The 19371-nt window shown below is 43.1% G+C and overlaps 4 protein-coding genes across 5 annotated transcripts in view; 1 reads left to right on the top strand and 3 right to left on the bottom strand.

Moving 5' to 3' along the window:
* The window catches only part of LOC118707556 (RNA-binding protein 12), a 43332-nt gene extending 38751 nt beyond the window's left edge, over positions 1-4581 (bottom strand). The window contains exon 1 of the mRNA XM_036417999.2: positions 4559-4581. The gene's annotated coding sequence lies outside the window, so the exon portion shown is untranslated. The remainder of the gene's footprint in view (positions 1-4558) is intronic.
* The window catches only part of RBM39 (RNA binding motif protein 39), a 60754-nt gene that overhangs the window by 8301 nt on the left and 33082 nt on the right, over positions 1-19371 (bottom strand). The window lies entirely within an intron of this gene.
* On the bottom strand, positions 1818-17186 carry NFS1 (NFS1 cysteine desulfurase). The gene is made up of 13 exons (XM_036418019.2): positions 17054-17186; positions 16380-16489; positions 15555-15671; positions 13799-13882; positions 10370-10522; positions 8932-9025; positions 8242-8376; positions 5569-5726; positions 5048-5153; positions 4888-4969; positions 3876-3959; positions 3386-3475; positions 1818-3031 (listed from the first exon to the last, which is right to left on the bottom strand). The coding sequence occupies exons 1-13, from the start codon at positions 17148-17150 to the stop codon at positions 2968-2970; spliced, it is 1374 nt and encodes a 457-aa protein (XP_036273912.1). The 5' UTR covers positions 17151-17186; the 3' UTR covers positions 1818-2967.
* Positions 17177-18667, top strand: ROMO1 (reactive oxygen species modulator 1). The gene is made up of 3 exons (XM_036418026.2): positions 17177-17311; positions 17492-17622; positions 18480-18667. The coding sequence occupies exons 2-3, from the start codon at positions 17492-17494 to the stop codon at positions 18586-18588; spliced, it is 240 nt and encodes a 79-aa protein (XP_036273919.1). The 5' UTR covers positions 17177-17311; the 3' UTR covers positions 18589-18667.

Raw genomic sequence — 19371 nt, 5'->3', positions numbered from 1 at the left:
TGCTCTATTCTATATATACTATATAATAAAAAGCTAATATGCAAATTGTCCCCTTCGGAGTTCGACCACCCACTATGATGTGTGCTGAACATAAGCTTTCCCAATTATTCAGGGAGAGGGCAGAACATGGCAGTGGCCAGCTGTGGCAGGGCACTGAGGGAGCGAGGGAAGGAGGAGGCAGAGGTGGGGAACCTGATCATCTCTGATCCCCAGCCAGGCCTCTGGACCCCACCTGTGCATGAATTTCATGCACCGGGCCGCTGGTATCTTCATGAACATATGTTCATGAATATCACCATAATTGAACTAATTTTCCAAAGTGAGGAGTTAACTAATAAAAACAGGGACTAAATTTCCACTTCAACATGCTTTTAGTTAGATTAATGTGGCAGACTTGCCTGGTGCTGGCCCAGTGTGCCAAAACTAGCAAATTACAAAACCAGGCCTGGCTCACTCTCCCTCTCTGGAGCACCTACTGGCCTTTCCCTTCTCCCTCCTCTTCCCTCCAGGCAGGTCACCTTTGCCTTTCTCTCACCTAAGCTCCAAGGGCCCTTCTGCCTCTGTATTTTTTTTCCTGAGCCAATTCAGCCCCTCTGGCTCACTTCCACTGCCTCTGTAACTTTCTAAATAAACTTTCTCTTACAATTTCAAAGGAAGAAAAGAAAAGGATCACATTTTAAAAATTGATTTGAGAGAAACATCAATTTGTTGTTCCACTTATTTATGCATTCATTGGTTGATTCTTATATGTGTGCTGACTGTCGGATGGAACCCATAACCTCGGTGTATTAAGGTGATGCTCTAACCAACTAAGCTACCTGGCCAGGACCAGCCCACACTTAAATGAAATCTATACTTTATTCAATATACTCTTTGTAGGTATAATATAGTGCATTACAAACAAAACCTACTAGGCATCTCTCCAGGGAGCATGCCTTTCTTCCCTCTCAGGTATGCACCTCCTAAACTGGGTTACCAGGAGACCTGCAGCCCGGGGAGCAGTGGGCAGCTGCAGTTCATCCCAAGATAACCCCCCGAACCTGTCTCTGTCTCCAAGGCCCCTTTTCTCTGACTTTCCAGTGAACCAAAGTAACTGCCTAGGCTCATTTCTTTCCTATAGGTTTCTAGAGAACCAAAGCAGCCTCACTAGTCTCTCTCCTGATGCTTCCTTTCTCCTAAACTCTTTATGGTTTCACTGTCCTCAGCTTTAACAAATATAATCTCAAAATCACCTGGACTCATTTTGTGGAAACTTTCCTGCACCGAGTCAAAAGAAAAGAAAGAAGAAAAAACTTACTAAATGCAATGTTGTGTCCAGGATTGGATCCTGAAACAGGAAAACAGTTGGGATCTGAATAAAATCTGAAGTTTAGTTCATATTAATGTACTGATGTTAGTTTTAGTTTTGACAAAAGTACCAAGTTAAATTAGAGGAAGTTGGGTGATTAATATACAACTGTACTATCTTTACAACCTTTTGTAAATCTAAAATTACTGGAAAAAAATTTATTTAAAAAATGTATTTCATCTCCTCCTGTCCATCTACATTCACCATACTTTAGACTAGTGGCTTTCAAACTTTTTTGATCATCGCCAGCATAAGAAATACATTTGCAACTTAGTATATACATGCAAATAAATAATTTAAAAATATGTGTGATGTAGTCTCATTTATTTTTCTCTCATTCGATTGTGTTCTGTTAACTATCCACCTATGTCTTCAGACCCACAAATGGAAAAAACTCTACTCTAGCTGCATTGGCCTTCTATTGGTTTCTCAAACACACCATGCTTTTTCATAGCTCAGGCCCTTTTGCTTTTTTTTCACCGATCAATGACTGTTTATTGGATAAATGTACTACTGGAGTAGGAAGTGGCTTAGAGTCCAGTATAACATGTCCCCTTTGCTTTTGTTGCTCCTTCTCATCCCTCACTCATCCCTAGCTCTTTCCAATGACTGGAAATCACATTTCTGCTCAAAGGCCACATCTTCATATTGACTGTAGATGGAACAGACTGTTCTTATCTCCTCAAAAAAGATTTCAAAGTATGTCCAACATAGTAGGTTCTCCCCATTATCTCCTTTACTACTCTATTTCTTCCATAGGCTTATTTATTTACTCATTATTTTCTGACTCTCAACAAGAATGAGGGGAAGGTCCTTTTGGTCTGTTAACCAATGTATCCCCAATACCCAGAATAATATCAAGCTCCTGACAAGCACTCAAATAATTGTTGAAAGAAGACATATGCAAGCACACTGAGTCATCTATGGAAATCAAGTGGAGTAGTAGTCTCCCCAATTCCGAATCACAGCTTGGAATTCTCCCTGGGCCTCTCATAAAGTCACAGAGCAAATAGAGGAAGACAATTTTATTTCTCTAATCTGCAAATTAACAATTTTTTAAAAAGAAACAAATTATCAAAATAATGGGTATTATTATATAGATATTTCTCACTCCACTAGGTCAAAAGAAAAGGAGATAAGAACAGTCTGTTCCATCTACAGTCAATATGAAGATGTGGCCTTTGAGGCCACAAAAAAGTTTAAATTATAGTTGATTATGTTGTTCCTAAAGGAATCAGTCTTGCTAGTAGCAGTAAGCAACAACTCAAATGTCCATGTATAGCAACAGGGTCCCTGAACAAAGAGCCTTCTTCTCTTCTGGTTCTCTCCACCAAGGATATAGAGCAAGATCATAACAAATGTTCCTTCCGTTTCAAGGTAAGACATCCACTGACGATAAGAACAGAGGACTCCTGGAGATAAATGGGGAGTGTTTCCCACCAAAAAAAAGCTGAAACCCAGGAAAGAGCCTGTGTTTCTGTCTTGGAAGTGAGCTGATGCTGAAGTCAACCGGGCTATCCCAATTCTGATTTGAACATAAACGCCCACTGGGTGTAATGCGGGGCCACGCAGTGATGACGAGGAGCAAACGGGAAGCACAATGTCCGAGGCCCACTCTTCTAGTGCTGGGACCACTTGATGCTCTTAAGGTCAATGCCATCCTGCACCATCTCCCAGAGAGGGCTGCCAAAGAGAAGAGATATTGGATGAGGGAGGGCTTAGAGGAGAAGCAGTTAAGAATCCTTTATTAAAGGGAGTTTTCCTATACTTAAACTACAAATCACAAATTGTGTATTGATATTGCTGCAATGACAACTATGAAGACTCCAAAAAACACCTGAATTTATGTGCTGCTTTAGTTTTTAAAAACATTTTTCCATATTCTGAAAATAAGTAGCCAAAGATATTCACTTTTTTGCTTTGTGGAACCTCTAAATCCTAAAATCCAATTATTTGCAAACTCTGGTTTCCGGCTATGTGAACCCAGCATGAGCACTGCAATTCCTTCCACGGGGTCTCTGCTACAACGGTGCATACCTCATTTCACGAAGACGCTTCACATGGTAAATGCACTTCTCTACCGTGTAGTCCACTTCCTCCTCTGTGGTGAAACGGCCAATGCCAAACCTGAAAAGGGCATAGGAGAAGAGCTCTGCATCACAGCTCTAGCACTGAGATAAATTCACTAGCAAATACTCTGAGGATTTACTCCACACACAACATGGAGAGACACGGTCCTTCCCCTCTAGGGCTCAGTTTTGTGGTTTGTGGACCAGCCACATCAGAATCTGCAGAGTTTCCTATTCCTCCAGGCCTAGTGAATCATTTTCTCAGAGTTTAGGATTCAGAAATCTTCATCTGACACAAACTTCCCACGTGTTAGTCAGTGAAGTCTGAAAATCACTGGTCTAGAAACGTTCATGAAGACTTAAGGAGGGATAAGGAAAACTAGGTTGAGGAGACGATAACAGGAGGTGAAACACACAAAAAGACGCCTTTCATAAATGTTACAGCTCAGCTGACTGACCTGATAGAAGAGTGAGCCAAATCCTCATCAGTGCCAATTGCTCGAAGGACATAAGAGGGCTCTAGGGATGCAGAAGTGCACGCACTGAGGAGAAAGAGGCAGAGCCTTGCTCGGTTCACCAGCATCTGATTTTAGCCCCAAACCCCCAGACTTCTCCCATCTCCCAGGCCCCTAGAGTCATAACATGGAGACAAAAAAGACATTCCCATCTGTCAGAGCCAAAGGGCCGGATGCTACTGTAACTTTCTGGGATATAAATCAAGCTCCTCTGGGCCATATGGAGGTTAAACTTGAACAAGGATATTGCCACAGAATGACACCACAACAAGAGCTGGTCTGACAACAAGAGGCAGCAGAACAGTGTTCACTCTCCTGTGACTGAATACACCATATTGTATCAGCATAGATGGCAGCTAACCCCATGGTGGCCTTCAAAGTATACTTCAGTTCTGAGGCCTACTACAGAACTGCTAATATAATACTAGAACAGATACTTGCATCTCCCAGGACTATAACACGTACAAAATTCTACCCCAAGAAGCCCTCCTAGAATTGCAATTTCAGCCTGTGCCCAGCTAGCTAAAAAAATAGATGCTTACGCCCTAGCCAGGTTGGCTCAGTGGATAGAGCATCATTCTGTGGACCTAAGGTTCCTGGGTTCGATTTTGGTCAAGTACATGTACCTTGGTTGCAGGCTCCTCTCTTCCAGGGCCCTGGTTGGGGCAAGTGAAGGGGGCAACCAATCGGTGTGTTTCTCTTACATTGACATTTCTCTCTGTCTGTTCTTCTCTCTCCCACTCTCCCTAAAAATCAATGAAAAAATATGCTTGGATGAGGGTTAACAAAACATAAAAATAAATAAGTATACAGATGCTTACAAAATGACCTTTATTCTTAACCAAGAGCTCTTATCTCTGTTATTTCTATACTGGAAAGCTCAATAATCTGTTATAACACTTAAAAGCCTGGCTAATTGGTCCTGCCATAGTCCTTTTTATCTGGTCCAACTTACCTCCCCGAAGATAAGGCCACATCCTTGAGTGCCATCAGTAGACTCTCCCCTTCCACATAGGCAAAGGAGAGGTTGATACAACCTGGAAAAAAGAACCACTATGAGAGGAGTCTTAGTCTCAGGCTCTTCCAGAATGGGCATAGAAAAGGCATGTCCATACCTGGGTAATGGTGAACAGGGTCCCCATTCATCACAACATCTGGAAGGCTCTTCATAATCTTTTGTATCAGTCTCTCTGCTAACTTTGAAATTCGCTTGTGGTCGTACTAAGGAACAGGCAAGAGAGAACTAGGCATAGTGACCATCAACAGCACAGGACAAGGAGCCCTCCTCCTGTGTCCAGAAGTGACTGTGCATTAGACCTATCTGTCATCCTATGCTACTCTTGGAGACCACCGTATCCCCAGCATGGAGCACAGCACCTAGTATGCAAAGGTGCTAAATAATTGGACACATGGGTTCCAATACCCAGAAATAAATGAGCTGATAACTACTGAAAGGACCTGAATTTTAGAGCCCATAACACCTCCCTCCAAAACAAGATGCCAGCAGCACTGAGACAAAGACAGTTTTCTTAAACGTCCTCTTCTGCCAGAGATCTGACTCATCATGCTAAGAAGCTTCTAACAGGAGACTCAACACAGGGGAAAAGCTTGTGAGAGGAAACTGCTCTCTCCATACCTCCATCTCTTGCTGGGCCACTTCACACGCTGCCCCCAGGCCCACCACCAAGGGTGTGGGCACTGTCCCAGACCGCATACCCCGCTCCTGCCCCCCTCCACTCTGCAGGGCCTCCACACGCACACGGGGCCGGCGGCGAATGTAGATGGCACCAACCCCTGGGAAACAAAAGTTTGTTACATAAAAGAGAAAAAGAAAAATGCAGGTGAAACAAAATATAACTTTCCAAAGGGGTCAAAATAGTCTTTCAACTTTTCTGTAAGCTTGACATTTTTCAAAATATAAAAGGTTGAGGACAAAAATAAACAGCAGTAAAAGCATAATACATATCAAATCAAAATTATTTTTTAAATATATATATATTTTTTTTTATTTCAAAGAGGAAGGAAGAGGGAGAGAGAGAGAAGCATCAATGATGAGAGAGAATCATTGTTCGGCTACCTACTGCACCCCTCCTACTGGGGATCGAGTCTGCAACCCGGGCATGGGCCCCTGACCAGTATCGAACCTGGGACCCTTCAGTCTGCAGGCCAATGCTCTATCCACCGAGCCAAACCAGCTGGGGTTATATCAAAATTATTTAACATCAGGAGGGTAACTACCAGAAGGAGTCAAAACTCATTTTTAAGTTCAAAGTAGCTCCGTAAGCATGTGTAAAATGGCATCACCGAATGCAGCATTACTCACAATAGCAAAAAAAAGGAAACATCTTAGATGTCTTTCATCAGGAGTATGGGCAAATAAATTATGACACATGAAATACAAAGCAGGTGTATAAAAGAATGAGAAAGCTCCTTTTATACTGCCGCTGTAAAATCTCCAAGATACACTATTAGAAAACACTTAAAATTTTAACAATCTATACTTTAATTTTTTTAATGTACTTTATTGATTTTTTACAAAGAAGGGAGAGGGATAGAGACTTAGAAACATCGATGAGAAACATCAATCAGTTGCCTCCTGCACGCCCCCTACTGGGGATCACGCTTGCAACCAAGGTACATGCCCTTGATCAGAATCGAATCCAGGACCCTTCAGTCCACAGGCGGACGCTCTATCCACTGAGCCAAACTGGTTAAGGAGAGTACTTTAATTATTTTTAAAAAGATATACCCAGCCTGTGTGACTAAGTTGTTGAGCATCGACCTAATGGGCCAAGTACAAAAGGTCACCAGGAAGAAAGTCCTGAGTGCCCAACGAAGGACAATTGTAGGGTTGGACCTCGCCCCCAGGTGACTGTTCTTCCCCTAGCATTTTGCTGGTCATGCAGTTTAGACCCCCTTACCTTTTCCTTCTTAGAGATAACATCAGTTTTATTTCAGCTCCGGGCCCAGAAAAGCAGCAAAACCAGACTAGTGACCCCCTGGCTGACCTCAGGACCAGCTGCATTGACTAAAGACCCACTGCAGTTGAGACTTAGACTCTGAAAGGACACATCTGGAAAGCTGCTGAATATTTTTTTTATAATATATTTTTGTTGATTTTATTAATTTAGAGATGAAGGGAGAGGGAGAAAGACCTAGAAACATCAATGATAGAGATAATTATTGATCGGCTGTCTCCTGTACATCCCACATTGGGATTGAGCCTGCAACACAGGCATATGCCCTGACTGGGGATTTAACCATGACCTCCTGGTTCATAGGTCAATGCTCAACCACTGAGCATGCCAGCCGGGCTGAGTATTCTAATAAGATCTTCCTGTGGGACCTCCCTTAAAATCTCCATCCAGCCTTAGCTGGTTTGGCTAAGTGGATGAGCTAGAGTGTTGGCCTGTGGATTGAAGGGTCCTTGGTTAGATTCTGGCCAGGGGCATATGCCCGAGTTGCAGGCTCCAATGATTCTCTTTCATCGTTGATGTTTCTGTCTCTCTCTACCTCTCCCTTTCTCTCTGAAATCATGATCTTACCTCTGAAATCAATTAAAAAATATTTTTAAAAAAGAATCAACCAGCCCAAGCCAATTTGGCTCTGTGGATAGAGTGTTGGCCTGCGGACTCCAGGTTCAATTCTAGTCAAGGGCAAATGCCTGGGTTGCAGGCTCGGTCCAACATGCGGGAGGCAGCCAATAAAGATTCCCTCTCATCACTGATGTTTCTATCTCTCTCTTCCTATTCCTTCCTCTCTGAAATCAATAAAACATATATATTTATTTAAAAAAAATTTTTTTTAAAGAATCAACCAATAAATAAGTGGAACAACAAATCAATGTTCTCTCTCAAATGTGTTTTAAATAATAATAATAAATAAATAAATAAATAAATAAATAAAATTAAATCTCCACCCAGTGCTCTCCCTCCCCAGAGCATGACCATGCCTTTCCCTTTCTCTACCCCTCTCTACCCTCCCCCAAGGCATGTTACCATTATCTTCCTCACTCCCTACCTTCAAGGGTTCTTCCTTTACCTCTATGACTTGTTTCCTAAGCCCATTTCTCCCAGGAATTACTTTTTCTACCTCTGTGCTTAACTACATATATGTTCTCTTATAGTTTGGGTCTTGGCTCTAAATTCTTTCCTAGCCAAAACTCAAATACTGAAGTTGCTGAACCCAGGTCTGGTCTGACCCCACCAGCTATAGACACTTGGTGCTATGTTGCCTACAACACAAGAATCACCAATCAAAAGGTTTACTGGGAGGTACAGAGCAGAGGAACTCTAGGAAGGGCTGGTACCTTTGGGACCATAGATTTTGTGGCCACTGATGCTCATGAGATCAATTTTCATGTCGTTGACATCAAGTGGGATTTTTCCAACAGCCTGGGCTGCATCTGTATGGAAATAGACCTTTCTGGAACTGCAAATCTGCCCTGAGGAAACAACAGAGGGAAAGATCAGAGCACCATGTTGGAAAGTCACGCTGCAGTGATCCTACAATGTTCCGTGAGTTCTAAGGCAAAACTGCATTTGGCATTAGCCTCTAACCTTACAAGTCGTTTCTCTTTCTCTTCAACACTGGTCTTTCATAACCCTTTTTATGTAAAAGAGACCAACTTTCATAACCCTTTTTATTTAAAAGAGGTAAAGATTAACAGATGAATTTGCTAATGTGACCAGGAAGTTAAGTCTGGCTCTAAATTAGCATAATAAAGAGATGTTCAAAAGTGAAAACAGCCAGAGGAAGAAAAAATGAAGAGCAGAGGTTTTGGGGGATTTTTTTTTTTTTTTTTTTTACTATACCAACTGCAGTAAAATGAAAAGCACATAAAAGGTACTAGACCTGGATTCAAATACTGGCTACATCATTTACAATGTGTCTTTCCCCAGGTTTCCATACTGTGTTCTATAAAGTGTTACAGCTCCCAGCCCCCTCCCGCTACTCAGATGCTTGGTGGACAAGCATCAGGGTTCACCACCATACTCACCTATTTCCGAAATGGGCTGCTTCACTCCAATCTCATTGTTCACAGACATGATTGAGACCAGGCTGGTATCGGGCTGGATAGCATCCTCTAGTTCCTAAGAATATCAGGAATAAGGAGGCTATACAACACCACCAGGTACTCCCTAACTTAGAATGTGGGCAAGCTTAGTCTTGAAAAGGGGACCTTTTGCTACACACCTATCAGAATACTGATAATACAAAATTGCTGGGGAGAATGCAAAGAAACGGTATCATTCATATATTACTCATGGAAATGTAAAGTGGTACAGCCACCAGTGGGATCAATGGTTAGAGAATCAGCCTGAGCACCTAAGGGTCTCAGCTTCTGTTATGGATCAAGGGCACATACCCGGGTTACAGGTTCGCTCTCTGGCCCTGGTTGGGGACACATGTGGGAGGCAACCAGTTGTGTCTCTCACTGAAAAGCAATGGGAAAAATATCCTCAGGTGAAGATTTTATTTTTAAATTCCTAAAAAAAATTCTTAACGGGGCAGGTATGGTGGGTACATATGCCCTTGACCTCTAACTTCTTTAGTGAAAAGTTTACCTTGGGCATCTAGGTTAACACACCTTTGAAATGCCAGAATAGTCGAGACCGTTTGGCTCAATGGATAGAGCGTCGGCTTGGGGACTGAAGGGTCCCGGGTTCGATTCCAGTCAAGGGCATGTACCTTGGTTGTGGACATATCCCCAGTAGGGGGTGTGCAAGAGGCAGCTGATCGATGACTCTCTCTCATCGATGTTTCTAACTCTCTATCTCTCTCTCTTCCTCTCTGTACAAAATCAATAAAAATAAAAAATAAATAAAAAAGCCAGAATAATCCTCTTTTCCACACCTCATAGGAGCACATAATCTTGTTAACTATCCTGTAAACCAATCATGGAGATTTCTCTGCCTCGCTTCTCCAACCTTCATGTAATCTTATGTTCCCTCATCAATTCCAAATGTACATGACAGGGGTCTGTCTACATACTATATCTTAGGATTTGTCTAGGGATGCTAGTATCCAAACTCTGGTGGACAAGATGCTTGGACTCACTACCCAAAATGGACACATAAGGACATAGGACCAAAAGGAAAATATTTTTCCAAAAAACTATAGCTCCTCTTTAGAGTAGGGGAGGAAGAGGCCAGAGCTTCACCATGATATCAGCCCCTGGCATCCTACGCACACATCCCACACAAATCAGGAAGCAGCAACAAAGCTGAGAAATACATCCTCTAGAGAAAAGGACGATGGTACACACTCAAAGGGAACATGCTCTTGGTTTCTCTGCTAGGCCTACTTCTCTAAGCCCCACCCTCATCATTAGATCTAGTCCTTCAAGCTTAAGCTAAGACTGAAGATAGATATAGATACACAGGCAGAAGCGATGCTCCTCCAACTTTCCCCCTCATGCCAAGAGCCACTCCTACCTTCAGGTCAATGATCCCACTCTTCTTCACTGGGAGGTAGGTGACCTTAAAGCCCTCAGCTTCCAGTGAACGGCAAGAGTCCAAGACACATTTGTGTTCTGTCTGGGAGGTGATCAAGTGCTTTTTCCGTGACCTGTAAAACCTAGCCACCCCCTGTAAATTGGCGATGGTGGAAAAAAGGAGAATATACTCAGAGAGACAGCAATGACTTCCATTCCATTTGTAGAGGAAAAGTGGGCAAGGGTGGTATACTTCAAGGTCAATTCTCTAACACCCACTGGTTGTCCCACAAAACAATTTAATTCTGATACTAACTACCCAGAGTTAGCCCAGGTTAAGGGGCCCAGGCCCAGAAGACTGCTTCCATTTCCAACACCAACTGCAAGTCCTGGATGTTACAACCCCCCCCCCCCCCCCCCCATACTTCAGCTGGTTACAAATTTAGGGCTTCCACAGCCCTCTAAAGTTAAATAATTCACCAGAATAACTCACGGAACTCATTAAAAGTGGTGTACTTATGACTCGGCTTTTATGATAAAGAATACATCTCAGGAACAGCCAAATGGAAGAGATGCATAGGATAAGGACTATGTGGGGAGGGGCCCAGAGCTTCCATGCTCTTTCCCCCTGGAATCTAGGCATGCCACCACCTTCTCCACACACCCATGAGTCCACTAACCTGGAAGCTGATGCAAGCCTCATTGTCCAGAGATTTTATGGGGGCTTCATTACATAGGCATGACTGATTAAATGTTTAGCCATTGAACTGAATCCAATCTCCAGACCCATTCTCCTCCCCAGAGGACAGGATAGCTGGAAGTTCCCACCCTTTAATCACATGCTTGATCTTTCTGGAGTAGGCAGCCTGTCCCTTGAAACTAAGGGCCCACATGAATTACTCCAGAACCATAAACTCAGAATGGTACAAAGAAGCTTGCTTTGAATAAGAAATGACAATCCTGTCATTCAGAAAACTCCCAGGGTTTTTGAAGCTCTATACAGGAACAGAGAACAAAGACCAAATATATTCACAGGTGGAAAATACAGAACATGCCTAACCTTACACCACAAGCAAAAGCCTCTCTTTTATTTCTATTTAAATAGCAAAGCATGCAAATATAGAGATACTGATACCCAAAGCTGGCAGTATAGAAATGAAACTCATATACTTATTCCTTGCTAATGGCATATTTAAGCACTAAATCTTCAGATAATTGTGTAGAAAGATGTCTTAAAAGCTATATTCACATTCTTTTTTTAAATATATTTTGTTGATTTTTTACAGAGAGGAAGGGAGAGAGATAGAGAGCTAGAAACGTCGATGAGAGAGAAACATCGACCAGCTGCCTCTTGCACATCCCCTTTTGGGTATGTGCCCGCAACCAATGTACATGCCCTTGACCGGAATCAAACCTGGGACCTTTCAGTCCGCAGACCGACGCTCTACCACTGAGCCAAACCGGTTTTGGCTGTATTCACATTCTTTAACTGTGATTCCTCTTTTGGGTGTTTACCTTAGGGAAATATTTCAAAAAATAGAGAAGCTATAGAGACAAAATATGCTTTAGTTATATTTACAATCCTCAAGAAAAATGGAAAGGTTAAACACATCCAAGAGAATAAATAGTAAAATGAATACTAATACAACTCCATAAACAAGAATGTACTTATAGTAAAAATAACGGAGTTTGAAGAAAAAAACTAAGAGTTTGAAATGGAAGAACATAAGATATGTTATTAATGGCTACAGAAGAATAAATATTACATGCTACAATCTGTGAAAATATTAAAAGCATATTCATATATATGTGTATTTTTTTTGAAACAACAATAAACAGAATTAGTTTAGTAACAGAATTCGGAGCAGAATATGGGAGGAAGCCATATTATATTTTAAACTTTTCTATAGAATTAAAAATCATAGTACAAATATATGAATTACTTTCTAAAAATTAAAGAAATAAAATGTACAACTCCATTCCTCCAGAGCTTATCATAGAGCACTACTATAAAATAATATAAACTAATTAGGCAAAATTTGCCAAAACCGGTTTGGCTCAGTGGTAGAGCGTCGGTCTGTGGACTGAAAGATTCCAGGTTTGATTCCGGTCAAGGGCATGTACATTGGTTGCAGGCACATCCCCAACAGGGGGTGTGCAAGAGGCAGCTGGTCAATGTTTCTCTCTCATTGACGTTTCTAGCTCTCTATCTCTCTCCCTTCCTCCTTTCTATAAAATATCAATAAAATATATTGAAAAAAAACAAAACTAATTAGGCAAAATTTAAAACAATATAATAACTGTATGTTCTCCAGGATAAGAGACATAAAAGGAAAACATTTAAAAGTTGCCCCATCTCCTATCTCACTTAACCACAATGTAGAAGGTTCTAATAGCACATAGGTATTTCCTCTACCCATCCAGGAAACTAAAGGGAACAATGTCACAACCATTCTTAGTGATCCTTGACCTCTGGGTTTGGGATCTGTGGGACCTTTCAAGGCAAACATTTTCAAAGTTTTGAAACCATCCCCATCTTTAGAGGGATCTGGGTCTGTGATCTCTATAGTCCAAGAAAGGATGCTTTCCTGCTAACAGAATCAGGCAATATGATTCTGGAGCCTGTCTCTGGCCTCTTACACTCAGGACAGGTCATAAAATAAAATAAAAATAAAATAAAATATTGGACGCACAGTTGAGAGACAATGGTGAGAGGGGGTAAAGCCAGAGTTGAATTTATAGCAGCCCACAAGTTACCAGAACCAGGGTATTTACACAAGTGATCCTAGTAACCAGGCTCAGTCAGAGGTGAGTATGTTCCATGAAACACCAACATGACTACTGAGTGTGGAATTTTATTTTTATAAGTACCAAATATCTGTATGTCCCAAGGATAGAATTGCTGATCCTAGAATGGGTGAACAAATGAATGCCTGCAGAGGGTACCAGAGTAATCAGGACTTTAAAAAATGAGGACATCTAAAAAAATGGGAGGTACTTGTTGCAAATAGATCTGATCAGAAAGAAAAGAAAGGCTGAGAGGAAGGCAGCTGTGAAATCATACATACAAGAATGAAACTGAGAAACATGCCCAATTATAAGTGCATTCTGGACTTCACTGTGACTAGATCAGAAGGACAGGGGAAGTGTTAAGTCACCATTATCCACTCTGTGAAGTAGCTGCTATCCAAAAAATCAAGTGATCCAAGAGCTACCTCCTTTCCTATCCAACTACCTTATGGAGCTCAGTTCAATAGGAGCAAAGATTTTTAGATGGCAAAGAATTGAAGGAAACAATAAATTAGAAAGAGTATATGTGTCTTTTCTTCACAATAGGGCGGGAGTGGGTGGCTGGGAAATATATGTATGAGCCCAGATGATAGAAAGATACCATATCCCAAGTCAAGAAAGCCCCAATATGCCCTCTTACCTTAATTGCTATGTTATTGGACTCAGTAGCGCCGCTAGTGAAAATGATTTCACGAGGATCAGCCCCAATGAGAGATGCTACTTGCTGCAAGTCAAGAAACAGAGATGAGTTCCATCAGTTCCTCAGGAAAGTACTTGACCCCAGGACACAGCTAGGACAGAGCTTTAGACCTCCACTATGTCCTATCAACTGCCCAGGAACAAGCTCTGTACCTACTAGGGTCAGACAAGGATAAATTCACTTACACCCCAGATCCCAGACTCTTTTCCAGCCCAAAACAAAATAATAATAATAATAATATATTTTTAATATGATTTTATTTCTTATCTAAAAATATTTTTTTATTTTGATTTCAGAGAGGAAGGGAGATAGAAACATCAATAATGAGAAATAATCATTGATTGGCTGCCTCCTGCATGCTCCCCAATGGGGATCAAGCCTGCAATCCGGGCATGTGCCCTTGACTAGAATCAAACCTGAGACCCTTCAGTTTGAAGGTCGACACTCCATCCACTGAGCCAAATCAGCCAGGGCTGATTTTATTGATTTTAAAGAGAGAGAGAGAGAGAGAGAGAGAGAGAGAGAGAGACAGAGACAGACTGGGGATCAAACCCAAAACCTGAGTAGGTACCCTGACCAGAAATTGAACTGGTGATCTTTTGGTGCATGAGATGATGCTCAACAAACAGCCACACCTGCCAGGACAATAATGCTGTTTTTAAGAAAGTACTAGTTCACCCTGGCCGGGTTGGCTTGGTGGACAGAGCACTGGCCTACAGACCAAAGGACCCCGGGTTCGATTCCGGTCAAGGTCATGTACTTTGATTGCAGGTTCCTCCCAGACCCGGGTCCCTGGTTGGGGCACATGCAGGAGGCAACCAATCGATGTGTTTCTCTCACACTGATGTTTCGCTCTGTCTTTCCTTCTTTCTTCCACTCTCCCTAAAAATCAATGGAAAAATATACTCAAGTGAGGATTAACCAAAAAAAAGAAAGTACTAGTGCCTGGCTGGTGTAGCTCAGGGGTCAACCTATAAACCAGGAGGTCACAGTTTGATTCCAGGTCAGGGCACATGCCCTGGTTGTGGGCTCGATCCCCAGTAAAGGACATGCAAGAAGCAGCCAATCCATGTTTTTCTGTCAATGATGTTTCTATCTTTCTTTCCCTCTTCCTTCCTCTCTCTAAAATCAATAAAGACATTAAACAAACAAACAAACAAACAAACAAACACTATTTCAGCCCTGGCAAGTGTGGCTCAGTTGATAGGAGCATTGTCCTGTATATAAAAAGATGGGTTTGATCCCCAGTGGGGGCATATGTGGGATGAAATCAATCGTCTTCTCTTTCTTTCCTTTCCTCTAATATCAATTTTTTAAATTTGTATTAAAAGAAAAAGCACTATTGGACTCATATATATATATATATATATATATATATATATATATGCATTAGATTAATAAACACATCACTAGCATTGTCTCATTTAATTCCCCGAATAACCCTAGGGAGTAGGGTTACAATCTCATTTGCAATGTGAGGAAACTTAGGCTTAGAGAAATTAAATAACTTGCCAAAGGTCATTTCGTTAGGGAATGTGGGAACTAATCAAATGCCTTTAGAGGACTCCAAGGCCTGCTCTCTGAATCTCTTAAAGAGTCCCAAACCATTTGTACCTCCATCCATACCTACCAAGGAAATGCCGCCCACAGGCCACTAAATCCATGCCATCAGCACCCCCGATTCCTCTGTGCTAACCTGGCGAGCACGTTCCATGGCTGCCTCACTCTCCCAGCCGTAAGCATGTGTCCGGGAGTGTGGGTTCCCATAGTAGTTGACTAGGTAAGGGAGCATGGCATCAAGTACCCGAGGGTCCTGAGCACAAAGGAACAGATCAGTCTTTGTGAGCCCCATAGTTAGCTTAGGCCCCACTTCATCTCCTCAGACCTACCTCAGCAAACTCCCGACCCTTCAGACAATGCCCAGATTAGGCCTCAAACATTCCTCCAGTCCCTCAGGTACTAACCAAATATCAACTTAATACACTCCCACTCCCAATCCATCTTAAATCAGGCCATCTCCCATCTCCCTGGGTAATCTATAAACACTGTCATTTCCTAACAGCCATTTCTGCAGATGTTTACATTCCTGCCAGGAGATGTGATCTTCAAGGGGCCAGGTTATGACAGAGTCCACATATTGGTGAAATCTTGTACTAATATTCAAGTGCTCACCATGTGCCACGCTGTTAAGGGCTGTGTTATGTCTTTTTAATTTAATCCATTTACTACTTGCCCACACTCATACTTACTAAATAGCCATGCTGCTACTTCCAGAGCCCATGATTTTAATTACTACTATAGTGCCGCACTGAAGTGATTTGACCAACATCAATAGCTTGTAAGTAGTTGAATCATTTCAAGTGGACAAGTTAAGCCTCCTAACTCCTAGCTCACTGCTTCTTCCTGCACACACTCTTCAGTGGCTCTTAGTTCTACAAGAATCCAACCACTTCTGTACATTGTCACTTCCACAATATAATCCCTATAAACAGCATGGGAAAAGCTGCCTCTCCATTCTTACCAGAGGAGTTGTAGCTTGCACATCCATGTACAGAGGTCGCAGCACTGACTCCATCTCTGGAGCAATGGCTGTATCGGAGGGAACAGCTGACTGGGGAGCATGGTCTGCAACTGCCAAAAATATGGAACAGAGTGGCCAAGTGACTATGGACACAGCGTATCCAAGACATCAGAAGGTAAAGTTTAAGGAATACTGGGTTGAATCTTAATGAAAAACGAAAAAAAACACAAAACATCAGGATTTGAGCAAACTGTAAACGGAGATAATGGACAGAGGCAGGGCTCTTGGAGAGGGATGTTAGGGACAATATTAAAGTTGCATCGTTGGGAGTTGGGAAGGCTCTGAAATGGCAAAGTCATTTAGAAGGGATGTGGAGACATAGTAGGGAAGATGGCCTTTGAAGGACGGCTAGCATCTCTAAAGTTGGTTAGAAGAATTAAGGCCGAGCCTCTCAGGCTGGGAAGGCCAGTGGGATAAGATCTGAGTGGGTCGCGGCGAAGTCGCTAAGAAGGCCAGCTAGAGAAAACTGGAGGGATGAAGCCGAGGGAAAGGGTCAGAGGGTCCGGGTAGGGGCGGAAGCGGGAGGCTACGGAATATTGAGCTGCGTCGCCGCGCGGAGGAGAAAGAAGGCGCGCCTCCCGGGAGGGTGGCAGCGAGCGGGACCCAGAGCGTACCGCGCAGGCGCAGACCCCGGGTGGGCGCCTCGGGCCGCGGCCCCGGAGCCGCCGGCAGGGCCGCAGCCACCCGCCTCCAAGCTGTCCGCAGCAACATGGTCCCGGAGGCACAGCCCCTCGTCCCGAGCGGCTGCAGCACTTAGCTACGGACTCCCGGAAGTACTGCTCTGCGCCCCGGAAGCGATTCCTCGGGCCACCAGCGCGCTCCGCCTTGCGTTCCGTGAGACGTGGAACTGCAAGACCGAGGCCGCGAGCGAGGTGAGGAGGGGGCTCGAGGGTCGGAACGCTCAGAGGGTGATGGATTCGGGTTACACGCTGACTTTCCTTCCCGAGCTTCCTCGAACCCTTAGGTCCGCTCCCCACCCCTTTTCCTCTGACTCCGCCCGACTCTAGGGCTGGCGGTCAGGCCTGCATTTCCCTGACCCTCGAACCTCGCAGATGCCGGTGACCGTGGGTCCCTATGGACAGTCCCAGCCAAGCTGCTTCGACCGGGTGAAGATGGGCTTTGTGATGGGCTGCGCCGTGGGCATGGCGGCCGGGGCACTGTTCGGCACCTTTTCCTGTCTCAGGTGAGGGCGCGGTGGTGACCTGGGGTGGGACTCGCGGACCTCCCCGCCCTCTCCGCTTGGCCTGCTGCCGAATGGAGCCTAGCGCGTTCCAGTCTCGATGACCTCGGATCGAGACCAGTTGCCTAACCACCTTCAGTTAGGACGGGTCGGAATCCCTCCGCCCCAGCGCTCGCTACTTCTGTAGCCTTAGGCAAGTTGAGCCTGGGTTTCCTCAGGTGTAGAACCAAGTTAGTAACATCTACCTCCTAGAGTTGTAAGGATCAAGGCAGAGAACACTTAGCACAGAGCATGTATTAAGTCCTCAGGAAATGGTTATTACTGTCGTTGCCGTTATTCCCGACTGCACATCATGAAACTTGAGCAGTTTTACTACAGGCAACAGGATGTAGAAATGCAGCAGATTCTACACAGTGTCACTTTCACATATGACTCAATTTTTCAGACTGAAATTACTACTTATTTTGCACTTCGTGTCAATCACTGTACTAGATGCTGTTATCACAACTCTTTTATACTTGACACAGTCTGTAAAATGACTCCACAATCACTTTTAACACTAGGAAACCATCTAAAACACAGCCGTTGTTATTGGATCATATGTACATGCTCGAAAGGTAAAACCAAGCAGAAAAAAAAATGGTTTCCATGTACTTGACACTGTATTTGCAGCCTCTCAGAAACTAAAGGCAGTCTCTGATAGATCCTTTTCAACTAGTCATTACTGATCCTGGGTGGGAGGGGCTAATGTCCTATTGGACTTCTGGAGTGTATGATTCATCCTTAGAAGCACAGTTCATATTTCTCCATATATAATATTTGTGTTCCCAATTGGCCCCATCTTGGTTTCCTCCTCTCAGGATTGGAATGCGGGGTCGGGAGCTGATGGGCGGCATCGGGAAAACCATGATGCAGAGTGGCGGCACCTTTGGCACATTCATGGCTATCGGAATGGGCATCCGATGCTGATCAGGGCAGTGGTTCCTCACATCTACCCTATCCCATCAGCCCCAGCCCATGTACTATAATAAAAACACTTTAAGTAGTCTGTGTTTGGAGGCATTTTTTTTCTTCTGCAGATTATTATACAGCTTGTTTAGAGATTTTCAGAGGTGGGCTGAAGTTTCTTTTTCACTAGACCTGAGTGTTTACAAACCAGAAAATTTTTCCATGGCTGGAAACTTTCATAAATTCTAGTAAACCTTTATTACTCAACCTTTTGTTGATTTATCAGTTTTAATTTTTTATAAATCTTTATTGTTGGAAGCATTGCATGTCTCCCATCATTAGTGTTTTAAAGGTAAAAATTTCATTTCCTTGCCAAAACCGGTTTGGCTCAGTGGTAGAGCATCAGTCTGCGGACTGAAAGGTCCCAGGTTCGATTCCGGTCAGGGGCATGTACGTTGGTTGTGAGCACATCCCCGGTGGGGGATGTGCAAGAGGCAGCTGGTGATGTTTCTCATCGACATTTCTAGCTCTCTCCCTTCCTCTCTGTAAAAAATGAATAAAATATATTTTTTAAAAAATTCATTTCCTCAAGGTCACAATTCAAAAGTGTTTTCTTTTTTAGTACGTTTAGCAACACCATCCAGGCAAGGGTGTTTTATTTTCAATACTTCATTCATTCAAAAGTTGTCCAGATATACCTGTTGGCTTGATGAGAAAAAGAACCAGTTATCCATGGTGACACAAAATCAAACTATCAGGCACTTTTATAGCTTTTCAACTAAAGTCAATCCCAGATGATTATCT

This window comes from Pipistrellus kuhlii, unplaced genomic scaffold (assembly GCF_014108245.1).
Source record: "Pipistrellus kuhlii isolate mPipKuh1 unplaced genomic scaffold, mPipKuh1.p scaffold_m20_p_6, whole genome shotgun sequence".
Classification (NCBI taxonomy): Eukaryota; Metazoa; Chordata; class Mammalia; order Chiroptera; family Vespertilionidae; genus Pipistrellus; species Pipistrellus kuhlii.
The sequence above is the reverse complement of the archived record's forward strand: the minus strand, read 5'-3'. Positions and strand labels throughout refer to the sequence as shown.